This window comes from Neophocaena asiaeorientalis, unplaced genomic scaffold (assembly GCF_003031525.2).
Source record: "Neophocaena asiaeorientalis asiaeorientalis breed wild unplaced genomic scaffold, Neophocaena_asiaeorientalis_V1.1 scaffold242, whole genome shotgun sequence".
Lineage (NCBI taxonomy): Eukaryota > Metazoa > Chordata > Mammalia > Artiodactyla > Phocoenidae > Neophocaena > Neophocaena asiaeorientalis.
Window position 1 is genome coordinate 6,429,150 of NW_020172451.1, and position 15,265 is coordinate 6,444,414.

A 15,265-nucleotide genomic window follows, 5' to 3' on the forward strand; every position below is an offset into this window, starting at 1 on the left:
ACGGCCGCAGAAGACCCCAGAAGAGCGTCTTCCCACTGTGGCCCAGAGCTCACCCTGGCAGCCCTGGGAACGGGGAGCTGAGGACTGTGGGTGTCTTGCAGGTTTACTTCAAAGACACCCACCCCAAGTTTCCTGCTGGAGGGAAGATGTCCCAGTACCTGGAAAGCATGAAGATTGGAGACACCATTGAGTTCCGAGGCCCAAATGGGCTGCTGGTCTACCAGGGCAAAGGTGATCCGGGTTGGACTCCCCAAGGACCCAGTGGGGGCGGTGGATGCTGGGTGCAGGTCCCGACTCTGCTGCTGTCTGGATGGGTGACTCTCGCAGGACAAGCCATCTCCTCTCTGGGGCCTCTGTTTCCCTGGCTGTTAGGAATCAAGGTGGCCGGCACAGGGGTTGCAGACCAGCTGCCTCTGGGGGCCAGATGCGGCCCACAGACCAGCTTTGCTTGGCTGAGAACAAACAAGGGGTAGGGCTGAGCTGGGACGCCCCTGATTCTCCAGCCTCCCTGCTCCCCAGCCATGAGCAGTGAGGCACTCGTCCTCGAGCTCCTCTTGGCCTTTGAGCTGGTCCCGGTGCCGCCTTCCCATCCCCCTCACCCTGACTGGCTGGGGGCTGTGGTGGCCGCCGCGCCCGAACCCCTGAGGTGGGGGCAGCTTCTCCAGCCCTTCCGACCCCGAGGCACAGCATGTCTGAGAACTGGGCCTCACCCCTTCTCCTCTCCCCAGGAACGTTTGCCATCCGTCCGGACAAGAAATCCAGCCCTGTCATCACAACGGTGAAGTCTGTGGGCATGATTGCAGGAGGAACGGGTATGTGGACCAGGAGCCCCTCACTGAGTCCCTAGCGGGCAGACGTCGTGGTTCAGGGCCAGGGTGTGGGATGTGGCACAGATTACAAGTGACTGGGAGCTTCCCAAGGTCAGGGACCCAGACCCAGTGGTCCTGGCAGCTCTGGGCATCTGCCTGGCACTGGGCCTGCGCGTATGCAGCAGGCGCTCACGCGGTGTGTGGGGGGTGGCTGTGTTGCAGGAATCACCCCAATGCTGCAGGTGATCCGTGCCATCATGAAGGACCCGGATGATCAGACCGTGTGCCATCTGCTCTTTGCCAACCAGGTCAGTGGGTGGGCCTGAGGTCTGCAAACCCGACTCCTGCTGAGAGGGGGCGAGGCCCAGCAGGCACTGCTCAGGGGTCTGCACAGCTTTGCGGAGATGCTCAGGGAGGCTGAAATGTGAGGGGTGCTCTGAATGTTCTGTGCACAGCAGCCCTCACAGGGGCTGGTGGGGTCAGGCTTTTCAGTGCGGAGCTCAGAGCGTCTCACCCGAGCGGGGCTGCTTTGGTGGAGGGGTGAGGCACCTGGAGCACCCACAGCTCCTCTGGCTGCTTCCTTGGAACCTCAGGGTTCCCTTCACCGCACACAGAGTTTGGAACCCACCAGTGAAGTGGGAGGAGCCCGAAGGGCCGTTTTCACAGATGACGTGCCAAGGTCCCACCTGCGCGAGGTCCCTGAGCTGGGGGAGTTGGGACAGGGTTTGGACCTGGGCTCCCCGGATCCTGAATGCATGTCCTCCTCCCCACACCCGCTGCCTGCCCACCCCAGCCTGCTGTGTGGCCTTGGACAAGTCACTCTCCCTTTCTGGGCTTTGCTCCCTCACTGTGGAATGAGATGATGAAGCAAGGTCGTCACAAGGGTCTTTCTAGGTTCAGTGTTTCGTGATGGAATACGTGGATCTTACAGTGACGCCCCTTTCGGGGGGAAGCTAAGACGGGGCACCCCCTGCCTGTGTGGGGGCCGTGCCCAGGCCCCCTGCGCCTCTCAGATGTGGTTCAGGTCAGTTTGCCCCTGGGTCCATCTGGCCCAGGCTCCACTCCGTGTCATCTGTGAGGACATCGAGCCTGGAGGCGGGGGGGCCGGGCTGAGGTCCCCGGGCTGAGGTCCCACACAGCTGCAGAAAACTGCTCTGAGGCCAACTGAGGTGGCCTTGACTAGGGGTGGGTGGAAGCAGCCAGAAATTCCAAGCTGACTGGTGGGATTGAGAGGGTGGGCAGCGTTCAGCTTGGTAGTGCTGGGGCAGTCTCTGTGGAGGCCGTCAGCCCTCTGTCGCCTAGACGGGCATCTTTGTGCCCATTAGCAGGGGCGGTGGATTCTGTATCTCTCTCTGCACTTTAGTCAGTGCAGTGTCACAAGTCCCGTAGCCTCTGGAAGCCGTGAGGGAGGAGAGTGAAGGAGGCAACTAAGTATCATATGAAAATCGTTCTGACCTCAAGGTCCCTCTGAAGGGTCTCGGGGACCCCAGGGGTCTGCAGGCCACACTGTGGGAACTGCTGCTTTGCTCCAGTTGAGTCATTGCCCCTCCTTCCCCTGTCCTCAGTGACCTCTGTGCTTGGCTTGGACGGGGGCCACAGCCCCTCCATTTGCCCATCCGTAATGTAGGGTAACGGGGGACCCACCTCTTGGGACGGTTGTGAGGGTTGAGATGGCCTTGGATAGGAGCGTTTAACGTTGCAGACGTGTGCATTCTTCCTGGAGTGACCTAGTGATGGGAGTGGAGGCTGGTGGGGAGGCAGGTTGAGGACGACATCCTGAGTCCCTGAGTCAGGGAAGCACGACTTTTCAGAAGGGCACTAGGGAGTGTTAATAAACAGCGGGGCGCCCTGCTTCTTGGACAGGGAGACAGAGATTCCGAAGGTGTCAGTTCTTCATAAAGTAATACTCGAAGTCCCAGTGGGGATATTTTCTCCCCTTTAATATGACAAAATGATGCAGTATGGCCTGGAAGATAAAGTACACATGCACAGCCAAGAAAGTTTTGAAAAAGAAGAGTGACAAGGAAGAACTTAGCGCACTGGATATTAAAACATACTGAAAAGTGTCAGTGATAAAAATAGCCTGGTTCTGGAGCCACACGTGAGACCTGGGCTTACTGGACTTAACTGCACTTCTGGATAGCACGACAGGAAATCTAGACTGTGCTGGGACATGCCGGAACATGTGGCTAGTTACACTTAAATTAGTTAAGATTGAACGAAGTTAAAAACTCGCTTTCCCAGTCTCACTAGCCACATTTCATTGGTTTCATAGCCACATGTGGCCAGTGGTTACCCTGTGGGATAACACAGATCTATTGTAGAACGTTCCCATCATTGTAGAAAACTGCATTGAACAGCCCTGGCCTAGAAACAGACCCAAGTGTAGGAGAGACTTTGTATCTGATGCAGGTGACATACCAAACATAAAAAGAGAAAGGAAAAGGAGTGTTGAGTTAGTTGCTATGCACTTGGAAAAAACGAAGTAGATCCCTTACCTTGTACAAAAATGAAGTTTAGGTTAAAGATACACATGTAAAAAATTGAAGCTTTAAGAGTAGAAGGTGAGGGCTTCCCTGGTGGCACAGTGGTTGAGAATCTGCCTGCCAATGCAGGGGACACGGGTTCGAGCCCTGGTCTGGGAAGATCCCACATGCCGCGGAGCAACTAGGCCCATGAGCCACAACTACTGAGCCTGCGCGTCTGGAGCCTGTACTCCGCAACAAGAGAGGCCGCGATAATGAGAGGCCCGCGCACCGCGATGAAGAGTGGCCCCCGCTTGCCACAACTGGAGAAAGCCCTCGCACAGAAACGAAGACCCAACACAGCCATAAATAAATTAATTAAAAAATAAATAAATAAAGTATGAGTTCAACATATGCCCTTTTCTTAAAAAAAAAAAAAAGTAGAAGGTGAGCATTTCTACAGGAAGTACTGATGAATGAGTGAACAAGGATGGTCAGTCTAAGCAAGACACCAGGGAGAGCCCGTCAGAGAGAAGATTGTTGGAACCATCTGCTTAAAAATGAAAAGCTCCCCTGGGGAAAAACACAAACTATAAATAAGGTAGAAAGATAAGTAACTGGGGATGAGACATATAATGCATCACCAATGAAAATTAATATCCTTCATATAAAAAGTTTTTACAAACTAATAAGATATTACTAGACCGGTGACAAACTTACTTATTAATAATAAAAAATAAAACATAAGCTTTACTTTCCATTAATCTGATTGCCAAAGCTTAAAGGATCATTACCCAGTGCTGGTAGAGGTGTAGGGAGATGGATACTCCTGGGCACGCTGCTGGTGTGCGCCTCGGTGTAACCTACCTGGGGGTTGTAAAGCAGCTGCTGTGTTGAACGCCCTAACCATGTGGAATTTTCTACACTGAACTCCACTCCCTCGAGTTTATCCTCAGGAACAGGGCAGTGAGGGTGGTCAGAGAGGCATTGTTCATAAAGAAGATGCTCAGAGACGCAAGAGGGAGGAGATATGGGGATATATGTGTATGTATAACTGATTCACTTTGTTATAAAGCAGAAACTAATACACCATTGTAAAGCAATTAATACTCCAATAAAGATGTTAAAAAAAAAAAAAAAGAGGAAAAGAGGTTGCTCAGAACAATCTCCACGCCTCTCCCGTAGTCTCCCTCACCCAGCCCGGGGCTCAGTAGAGGTTTGTGAGCCAGTGACCTTTTCTGATCGACAGAGCTCTTTGGCCCCCAGTTTCACAACAGTCTTATGAGATCAGTCTCGCCACCCACCGGCCTGAGGAGCCCTGTCCGTCTGTGAGTGACCTGCAGACATGCAGGGCAAAGTCTGTGGTTAGGAATGGAAAGAGGGGCTGTTTCAAAAAAAAAAAAAAAAAGAGGGGCTGTTTCAGAAGCAGATTGCTGATGTTCCCTGGGGGTCTGAGAAGGCTTCCTGGAGGAGGTGACAAGCCGAACTCTACAGGGCCATGTGGGGCTGGCTAAATGAAATCAGTGGGGATGGAAAGTGGGGAGCTGCAGGCCAAGCAGAGGGATTGGCGTGGGCAAGGCTGCGGAGGGACAGGTGTGATCTGGGGAAGTAGTATCTGTATTTCCTAGACTGTGGACGTACAAGCTGAGATGCCAGAACATAGAAAGACTTGGACTTTCCTTGGAAGCTTTGCCAAGTGTGCGGCCCATGGGTGGGCGGGATGACGAGGGTCTCCAAAGGCAGTCCCTGTCGCTGTCCCTCCTGACCGCTGGGTCCTGTCCCCCTGCAGACTGAGAAGGACATCCTGCTGCGGCCCGAGCTGGAGGAACTGAGGAACGAACATTCTGCGCGCTTCAAGCTCTGGTACACAGTGGACAAAGCCCCTGAAGGTGAGAGCGCCCAGGAGGGTGGGCTGGGTGGAGGTGCCGGCCCACGCTCACCTGGTGGAGCCCTCTGCCGTTGTAGAGGCTTCTGCTTGCATGGTCTCCTTTGGTGCTCACTGTGGCCCTGTGAGAGGAAGGTGATGAGGAAAGAGGGATTAGAGAGGGAACGCAAGTGCCCCACAGCACACAGTGGGAAAACCCCAGAGCTAGGGCTTGAATTCACACCCGCCTCCTCCAGAGTCCCAGACCTTCCCCTGCCTGCCCTGCTCTCAGCTGGACAAACAAGGCTGGCGTTCTCCCCCTAGGCCGGGGCTCACTGTGGGGCAGGTCTCCAGGGCCAGTGCTGGGGTGAGGGTGAGTGTTTCCACGTTGCAGTGTATACCCTGTAAGGCACTTTACACCCATTTTCTCTCCCATCATCAGCCCTGGAGTGTGGGCTGGGCTGATGTACAGTTACCTTCATTCTACTTATCCAGGTGTTTAAGCTGTTTGCCAAGGTCACATAGGAGGTGGTGAATGAGGGCTGCCCCTAAAACCTGAAACAAGGTTGCCCTCTGGGAGCTAAACTGTACTCCATTCTCCTCCTTAGGTAGATGTGGTTACAAAAAATATCTTAACTTCTTCTCTGTTGTAAGAAAAGCAGCAGCTGAGGCTTCTTGGTAGATAACACCAGTGATGTTTGGCTTCAGAGTTAGGAGACTATAGGGAGTGGTGGGGACTGTGACGAATTGGAGAGCATCTGCCTGTGCAGAGGGGCAGCCCCTTCCCAGCTGCGGGCAGCCCTGCTGTGCAGGAGTACCGCCCTGGAGGCCAGCCTTCCCATTTTTCAGGGGAAGCTGGGGGCCTGCACTTCCATGGGAAATTTTTAAATATTAGAAACTGGACATTTTCAAAGCACCCACATGGGCACCAGCTTGCTGCCACACTGCCCTTGCTTTGCCTCCTCCTCCTCACACAGCCACCCGGTCCCCTGTTCCCCACCGCAGTGTGGGGAACAGGCCACCCTCTGCTTCCCCCAGAAATGAGCAGGCGGGCTCTGGAGGTACCCATCTCAACAGGGTCCATCCCTGAGAGAGGAGCCACCCTCCTGGGTTGACCAAATCGGATCCTGGGCCCCTGGTGGATCCAAGGACCTGACAGTCTTATTCTGGGGCCTCTGACTGGACCAGCCGTCCTGGGCCCACCCGTGTCTCAGTGGGTCTCCTCCTGGTCGGACCCCTCACTCTGTGTGTTCCCGAAACCAGCCTGGCCCGAGCTGATGTTCTAGTTGGGGAAGACGAACAGGAAACAGGTTTATTAGTAAATTATAAAGTACAGTAGCAGGTGATTAATGAGACCCAGAAAAGACAAAGTAGAGTCATAGAGACTGGAGGTCGCACAGGAGGCACTGGTTCTGGGACTCCGAGCTTCCAGTAAAGAAAGGAATTTTTTTTTTTTTTTTTTTTGCGATACGCGGGCCTCTCACTGCTGTGGCCTCTCCCATCCAGCTCAGCAGCCGTGGCTCACGGGTCCAGCCGCTTCACGGCATGTGGGATCCTCCCGGACCGGGGCACGAACCCGTGTCCCCTGCATCACCCGGGAAGCCCAAGAAAGGAATTTATCTTGTACCCACGTCTCATTCAAAAGGGGGAAATGAAAGCTGGTTTAGCTCCCTTCTGGTTGCAGGTTCTAGAGTGTGGTCAGGTAGGCTCATTGGCCACGATGGGAGTGTCCTTGCAGGGGTCTCTACCCCTGTTGCCTGCACATGGCCTGGCCGCAGGAGGAGTGGACACTGCCCTCTGGTGGTGACGCCTGGCAACGCCTATACCGAAGTGCCTCCTGGGGACAGTTTTAAGAGTAACCAGTTACTGACCAAGGAGAAGTACAGTTGGGTAGTCTCCCGGTATTTTACACTTACGTTTATTATTACCCTGACCACAGTTCGAGAGTAGTTCGGGTATTGCCGTAACATTAAGGTGTAAGCTGAAAAGGGTAGACGCTGAGGAGGAAAATGGTACCAGGCCAGCAGGCAGTTGTGGAGCTAAGCAAAAGAACAGGGGAGAGGGGCCAGCTGACTCTGTTTCCCCTACAAAGTCACCTTCAGTATACAAGTAAAGAAAAATACACTGTCTAAAAACGTCCTTGTGAAATTGAGATGTGTCTTACATACCTGTACATTCATTACACTAGCAAATATGGTTTAGTCCCATGCAGGTTTTTTCAAAGTAATTTTAGATCTGTTAATAAAATGTTATCTACCTACCTATGTCCCGCCTTGTTCCAGAGGGATTTTAGGTACCTTACAAAGACTCATAGAGTGAGTCGGAGTGGTATAAATGGAAAGTGGGAGTGAAAGAAAAACAAGGGCAGGGCCATAGAATGGAATTGGGAATGAGGTTTGTACAGAAGCATGGGCTGTGATGCACACTTGCTGTGGGTGGCCATGTATATCACTCTGAGCTTCCCAGCAGCCAAAGTGAAAAGGGAGATGGGGTCAGTTACTCAGCTCAGTGTCCATGAGGTAAAGAATACCCCATTGCTCAGCACAGCAGACTCTTCCTCATCCCAAGACCAGCTGGGACTGGCTTGGCCCCTCGCAAGGGACCCCCCCCATGGAGTGTACATGATGTGATGCAGAGAGCATTGTCTGCCGTGATGGGGGAGTTACGGCCCTGAACGCAGACGTGGAAGCCAAGGCGTAGATCGGAGCCAGAGTGGAGCCGGGCTGGGTGTCGCCTCCTCCCCCTCTCCTCGGGCCCCAGTCATCAGAGCCCCATTCTCCTGGCAGAGCCCTGCCAGCCTGCCGTCCCCGTGGGCCCACCGTGCTCCTGGAACTGGCTGGTTCCCCTCCCTGAGCAGCCCCTACTGGCAGGTCAGTCCTGAGGGCCCGGGTGGGACTAGAGCCCTGCCAGCCTCGGGGCACCAGGTTCTCGCCGCGGGCACCAGCAGTGACTTGTAGGAATAAAAGGTGGCTCTGGATCTCAGGTGAAACCTGGAGACACACTGCGCATGTACACGTGCGTGTGTGAGACAGGGAGGCCGCAGGACCTAGAGGAGCTGTGGCTGCCACGAGGGTCCTGCATCTGGAGCTTCAGCCTGGGTCCTGGCCTTGCTGTTTTCAGGCTCACCGATTGCTTATTTGGGACACGTTCCTTTACTCATTGCTTATTGCGTAACTACTGTGTGTGGGGCTGTCTGGGCACTGGGACTACAGCTGTGGACCAGACACAGCTCCTTGTGGACCGACATGCAGTGGAGGGAAGAGTCAGACAGTGGGCACAGGGCCAGTAGGTAGCATGGAGGGTGGTGGGGTAGGAGATGTCACCCTGACCAGCCTGGCACTGGCTGGGGGACCTCTGGGACCTGGGGCTAACGTCCCAGCCCTGTCCATGCCTTTTTGTGTGACCTGGGACAACTCAACTCTGGGTCCTCTTGGCCTCAGTTCCCACATCTGTAAAATGGGATCAGTAACCCCTGCCCTGTCCGCCCACAGGGCGGTTCTGAGGGCCACATGAGAGGCCAGTGGCAGTGAAACGCGTTGCACGCTGTGAAGCGTGGTGGGGGAAGTTGATGGGCTCGCCTTTGAGGCACAGGTGAGCCCGGCTTGGGGGCAGGGGATCGGGCTGAGGGCTTACTTGGCTCAGCCTCTTCAGCCTTCAGTGTTTGTGGAAAGAAGGGAGGAATTCATGGCACAGGAACTTCGTCACGGAGGAGAGGGTGCTGGGCGGGTGGGCAGTGGGCAGTTGGTCACACGGCCATACTCGGGCTCACCTGGTCTCCCACCCCGCAGCCTGGGACTACAGCCAGGGCTTCGTGAACGAGGAGATGATCCGGGACCACCTTCCGCCCCCAGAGGAGGAGCCGCTGGTGCTGATGTGCGGACCCCCGCCCATGATCCAGTACGCCTGCCTGCCCAACCTGGACCGCGTGGGCCACCCCAAGGAGCGCTGCTTCGCCTTCTGATGTGCGGGCCCTGGCCACTGGCTTCGCCCCACACTCACCGCGCCCTGTCGCCCTGTCCATACCCACCCCTCCTGCTGTCGTTTGTTAACACCACTCTCCCCCATGTCTCCTGCTGCAGCCGGGTTCAGCCTGGCCTGCCCGTGCCTGGGAGGTCACCCCGCTGGGCTGGCCCCCGAGGGGCCCCTTTGGGAGCAGGGCTCTGTTACAGGTGGCCGCTGTCGGCCACCTTTAGGGCAGATTTCTGTCTGGGCCTCACTGGAGATGTCTCCCCCCCCCCAACAAAACACACACACTACTGGGCCGAGGCTGCCAGCACCATGCTGCCCACCCTCCCCAGAGCATACCACACTCTGGAAATAAACATAAATATACGGGCAGCCCATAGCTGCAGGTGCCAGGCCCCTACCCACTGCCTGCTTCAGGGCCACAGCCAGGCCTCGGCACCTGACACTACGTGATCGGTAACACCAACACGTCCTCTTGACGGGGCTGCTGGGGTGAGAGGCTGCCCCGACCCCAGGGCACAGCAGGCCCGGCCAGCAGGGAGTTGGGCTCCCCCTGGGGCTGGACTAGGAGGGGGCTGACCAAGGGCCCTTCCATCCGGCACACGGGCCCTCCGGGAGCCTTCGCATTTCCCTGAAACACCAGAACGTTCGGGCAGCTTTGGGAGTTCCAAGCAGTTGACCTCTGATCGACCAGCTTGGGGTCCCGGGCCGCCAGTCCTGATGGGAGAGCTGAGATGATGTGTTTATCCCTCTGTCCCAGACCCCCGTCCTGCTGCCCTCACCCCAGGTGGGGGAGATTTTGAGCAGAGCCTCTTGTCTGAGGGACATTCTCAGTGGCCTCGACGTTGCCTTTAGACCACAGCGTGTCATCCTCTTGCATATCGGCTTTTCAGAGTCATTTATGAGCACACATGTTGAAGTAAAACTTTGCTAATCTGAACACTTTTTGCAGCTCCTGGAGGCTCTGTGACCTATGTCCTTGTGGGGGAGGGAGGGGGAGAGGAAGGGGCTGTGTAAGGCCTGGCATTTATTTCTGACGTTTGTGTTTATAGTAGAAAACTTGGGGACTTCCCTGGCAGTCCAGTGGTTAGGACTCCGTGCTTCCGCTGCAGGGGGCCTGGGTTTGAGCCCTGGTCGGGGAACTAAGATCCCACAAGCTAATGTGGTGCAGCCAAAAAAAAAAAAAAAAAAAAATTGGGAGAGTTCAGAGGAGTATACACAGGGGAAAAAGTGCCGGAATCTAGAGGCCAGCACTTAGAACTTGGATGACACCACGTCATCCACTGTGTGGCCTCTGCTTTCCCCTACTGTCAGATGTGCTTTCCCGCTGTGGTCAGAAGCTCGCCATAGGCCCACATGGGTCATGATTTTCTTATGTAGCAAATCCCTGTTGTTGGACAGTTAGGCTGTTTCCAGTTTGCAGATTTTGTAAATAACAGTGGCCGTGTTCACCCTCCTTTTTTTTAAAATTTATTTTTATTTTTGGCTGCGTTGGGTCCTCGTCGCTGCTTGCGGGCTTTCTCTAGTTGTGGCGAGCGGGGGCTACGCTTCGTTGCGGTGCGGGGGCTTCTCATTGTGGTGGCTTCTCTTGTCGTGGAGCACAGGCTCTAGGCACGCAGGCTTCAGTAGTTGTGGCACGCAGGCTCAGTAGTTGTGGCTTGCGGGCTCCAGAGCGCAGGCTCAGTAGTCGTGGCACACGGGCTTAGTTGCTCCACGGCATGTGGGCTCTTCCCAGGCCAGGGCTCGAACCCGTGGCCCCTGCACTGGCAGGCGGATTCTTAGGCACTGCGCCAGCAGGGGCAGTCCTTCACCCTCCTTATGACTTCTTTTAGGGTAGATTCCTGGGAATAGATGGAGTGTGGACAGTGGGGGTCCAACTTTTAACCCTCCCCTTACACCCAGCCTTATTCACATCATCTCAGCCGCGTTAAAAGGTGTCCCCAGTCCCAACTTTGGACAACCCCCTGTGTCCCCAGTGTTTTCCTTTTTACTCTGTCCTCTGGAGAGCCCTGAGAGAAGTAGAGAGAAGTCAGTAGCACCTATTTGCAACAGAGAGACTGAGGCTCAGGGCAGTGAATGGCTTTCAGGGTGGAGGTCGGGCCTGAGGCAAGGCAGGTGTTGCCCTGTCCTGGGGAAGCTACAGGTGAGGAAGGGAGTGCCTTCATTCATTCAGGCACTCTTCCAGGGCCAGGGCCAGGGCCAAGGCTGCTCCAGACACACCCTTCCCTGCTCCTGGGGTGTTCACAAGAAAGACACTAGACAAGTAACAGGTGATGGGAAATGCCAAGATGGAAGTTAAAGATGGGACAGTGTGGGGCTTCTCTGGTGGCACACTGATTAAGAATCCACCTGTCAATGCAGGGGACACGGGTTCAAGGCCCGGTCTGGGAAGATCCCACATGCCTCGGAGCAACTAAGCCTGTGCGCCACAACTACTGAGCCTGCGCTCTAGAGTCTGCAAGCCACAACTGCTGAGCCCACGTGCCTAGAGCCCGTGCTCCACAAGAGAAGCCACCACAATGAGAAGCCCGCGCACTGCAATGAAGAATAGCCCCCGCTCACCGCTACCAGAGAAAGTCCCTGTGCAGCAACAAAGACCCATCGCAACCAAAAGTAAAAATAAAATTAAAAACCAAAAAAAGACGGGACAGTGTGGGAATGAGGGCTGTTCTCAGAGTTGGGCAGCAGGAACTCCCCCTGAGGAGGTGACCTTTGTGCTGCGATGTGAAGGGAAGGAGCTGGCCCCGCTGGGGTAGGTGTTCAAGGCGGAACAGCAAGTGTGAAGGCCTTGTGGCTAGAACAAGCTTGTGGAAGAAACTTTCAGAAACAGATCAAGGAAGGCAGGTGGCTGAGGGGACAGTGAGGATGAGACTGAAGAGGGAGGCAGGACTAGAGGGGTACTCCAGCGGGAGTGACCAGCAAGTGCGGAGGCCCTGGGACACAGTGAGGGCCAGTGTGGCTGGAGTAGAGTGGGGAAGAGGAGAAGATGGGGGAGTTCACAGGAGGCCTCGGGGCTAGGGAGCCACTCTCCCCTTTCATCTCTCACCTTCCATTCTGTCTCTGGCCCTCACACATCCTGGAGCAGGGCTGGGACTCCTCAGTGGGCAGGGGAAGGACTCAGCCTGGGCCTCTCAGGCCCTGATGGCTCTTCTCCACACCTACCGTCTGCTGAGGACTCTGCTGAGCGCTTGATACACATTAGGTCTCCTGGTGCCTGTCCCCGTCTGGAGGATAAGAAAACGGGCCTGAGCGTTGAGACTTGCTGCACACTGCCTGAGCCCACAAGAGGCTGTCTGCTGAAGCTGGGAAGAAGGATGTAAATTGGACCTGGTCCCTACCCTCTTATAAGTCTGTCTCCCAACCTGTAAAATGGGTGAGTGAATAGGCCAGTGATTCCCCACCCTCTCAGACGTGACACCATTTAAAAACAACATTTATAACAGCCGCTTTATGCTCCTGAAGTCACCACTGATACCACCTACCTATACAGAATTTTTAAAAAAATCAACACAAAGGGGACTTCCGTGGTGGTCCAGCGGTTAAGAATCTGCCTTCCAATGCAGGGGACGCAGGTTTGATCCCTGGTCAGGGAACTAAGAGCCCACATGCCGCGGGGTAACTAACCGTACGCACTCTAGAGCCTGCGTGCAACTACTGACCCCACGCTCTCTGGAGCCCGCGCTCCACAACTGGAGAGGAAGCCCTGAGCGCCACAACGAAGAGCCTACACAACACAACTAAGACCCAACGCAGCCGAATAAATATTAAAAACAAAAATGCAAAACCCAAACATATTATAAAAGCAAAAAAGGAAAGGACTTCATAAAATGATGCACATTTCAGCATGTAAATGCTGGTGGCCCCAAGGCCCGTAGACGGAAGCATCAGGAGTCTGCATGGACGCATGGTCCCTGCACTGGCTCTCATGCCGCCCGCCTTCCCCGCTCTGCCGACAGGGGTGCGGTTTTCCCAGGCGGGTCACAATTGTTGGTTAGTCTCCAAGTAAGGCAGGACCCAGTTCCTTTGGCTACAGCGCAGGTGCGTTGCTGGCAATCCCATAGTTGTTTACACCAGGAAAAAAGTCCTGCGTGTTCATACAAGAAATGGAGCGAAACCCAGGATCAAAGAATCGTAATCGGCGCCTCCGCCCCGGGAATGTCCCGAGCGTTGGGAGATCCAGCGGGACGTCCCATCCCGTCCCCGCCTCCACGTGACCGGATCCCTGCCGTTCCGACACCCAAATAAGACCCCACGAAGTTCCGAAACGCTTCTGGAGGAGGGCAATCCGGCAGTCACAGAATTACATGACATCAATGACTCCACTATTGGGGTAGTTTAAGGAAATTATTTAAGCGCTATTTTTACACTTCGCTTTCTTCGCGTGGAGGTGCGAAAGGGCCTTAACTCTCGCGCTCCTCTGGCCCTTTCCTATTCCTGCGCACCTGCCTGCCCTCCGCTGGGCAGCCGGCCAATGGTTGGTTCCTGGTTTCCGCGTTCCTTCCCGGGACCACGCGGAGGGAGGAGTTAATGGTCCTGTTTCACGGCTGAGAAAAGGAGAGCCAGCCAGCAGCCAATCACGGCTGCGAGGGCGGGGACCTGGATTTCCCTCCTCCGGTGCCCAATCTTCACCACCTCGTCTCTCCACGGACCTTCTTTCTGACGCCAGGTTTTCATCTGCGGTGTGATGTTCTGTCGAGAACACATAACTCCACTCACGCGTTGTACTTACAGCAGTGATTCATAGGGCACTTAATCTTTGTTCGGCGCTGGTCTAAAACGCGTTGCACGTTTAGTCTTTGTTTTATGTTTCTGTTTTTCTGTTAGGGGTGTTTCGGCCACACCGCGCTGCATGCGGGTGTTTTACTTCCGCGATCAGGGATCTAACCCCGGGCCCGCTGCAGCAGAACCGCGCAGTCCTCACCACTGGATCGCCAAGGAATTCCGTTTCCTGCTGTTGTTGTATTTTTCATTCACTGGTTCGACATACTGAACCTCCCACCAGGATCAGTGCTGGAGACTGAAATTACATCAATTAAAAAAAAAATACAGATTCGGAACACTTCATTTGGCCCTCGCAGCGACGTAGTTCCTGTGCCCCATTGTGCAGATCAGGAAGACAACGGTCAGGCTAGCAAAAACATTGTAAACGTCCTACTGCCTACAAGTGTGAGCCGTGGTACGTAAGCACTGCATTATAACCTACACAACGAGGCTCCTATGTACTGCACGTTGTCTCCCCCGAACAATTAACTGGTAACACTCCCAGTCAACGCACCTCGAAAGCTCCAAAGAACTGACTGTATTACCTAAACCCAATCTCAACCGTTTTACGGGTTAACAACCCCGGGTAGGGGCGCGAGATTTGACCACCACAGTTAATCGATAATGACAACTACACGTAATTCCTCGATTCGTCTTCAACTTTCCTCAATTCGGTTAATTACTAAATTCTACTTTTTAGATGCAAGGGGTACGGGCAGATCGCAACTCCCAGGCATCCCGCAAAGTAGGCGGGTCACCATAGGGGCAACCTTTACCCGCTCAAAAATTCGTCTCACATTAGCAGTGAGGATTCGGGCGTCACCCCGAATCGTTATTTTCCTTACTCATAAGTTTAAGGCATAAACTCCTCCTAACGTTTACTTCCTAGGTAATGAATCCCATTCTCATTAGCCCTACGGTGAGTGGCAAAGTTGACCGTCGAACCGAGAACCTCTTTCCTTTGAAGACTGTCTTACTCATTTAATTCTTTTCTGTTGCTTTGCATTTTATTTGCTCGTCTGGAGAAAGAGGGAACGGTAGGGTTACGACCCGCCGTATGCAGATAAGCAGCGGACGTCGCAAAGGCTCACGGGGAGAGCCCCGCCCCTTCCGGTTCTTGCTCGGTTTGATCTGTCGCGAGATTTCGTCAGCCGAACGCCGGAAGCCGCTAGTTGCTCCGTAGCAGCCGAAGGGGCGGGCTCGAGGGCTGAGGGACGATTACTGCTCGCGGCTCGCGCGGCGGTACAAGATGGCGGACATCTCCCTGGACGAGCTCATCCGGAAGCGAGGGGCTGCGGCGAAGGGGCGGTGAGCGGCCTTTTCTCCTTTCGGGGTTCACGGCCCGAGTCTTAGCGAGGCTCGGGGCGGAGGAGGGAACGGTCTGGGCGCGACGCGGAGGG

The 15,265-nt window shown here is 54.8% G+C and overlaps 2 protein-coding genes and 1 non-coding gene across 6 annotated transcripts in view; 2 read left to right on the forward strand and 1 right to left on the reverse strand.

Moving 5' to 3' along the window:
- The window catches only part of CYB5R3 (cytochrome b5 reductase 3), a 23,206-nt gene extending 13,162 nt beyond the window's left edge, over positions 1–10,044 (forward strand). For both annotated transcript variants that reach the window (XM_024737472.1, XM_024737471.1), the window contains exons 5-9: positions 102–231; positions 729–812; positions 1,032–1,117; positions 5,064–5,163; positions 8,927–10,044. In XM_024737472.1, the coding sequence (XP_024593240.1) occupies positions 102–231; positions 729–812; positions 1,032–1,117; positions 5,064–5,163; positions 8,927–9,099 (573 nt within the window). In that variant the 3' untranslated portion in view covers positions 9,100–10,044. The remainder of the gene's footprint in view (positions 1–101; positions 232–728; positions 813–1,031; positions 1,118–5,063; positions 5,164–8,926) is intronic.
- Positions 10,045–14,577: 4,533 nt separating this feature from the next.
- On the reverse strand, positions 14,578–14,727 carry LOC112394739 (U12 minor spliceosomal RNA). The gene has a single exon (XR_003002194.1). It is a non-coding gene; the product is annotated as a U12 minor spliceosomal RNA (small nuclear RNA).
- A 294-nt stretch (positions 14,728–15,021) lies between these two features.
- Positions 15,022–15,265, forward strand: part of POLDIP3 (DNA polymerase delta interacting protein 3) — a 22,915-nt gene continuing 22,671 nt past the window's right edge. For 2 of the 3 annotated variants that reach the window (XM_024737460.1, XM_024737461.1), the window contains exon 1: positions 15,037–15,173. In XM_024737460.1, the coding sequence (XP_024593228.1) occupies positions 15,115–15,173 (59 nt within the window). In that variant the 5' untranslated portion in view covers positions 15,037–15,114. Of the gene's footprint in view, positions 15,174–15,265 lie in introns of all 3 variants that reach the window. The other variant, XM_024737459.1, reaches the window with a different exon arrangement.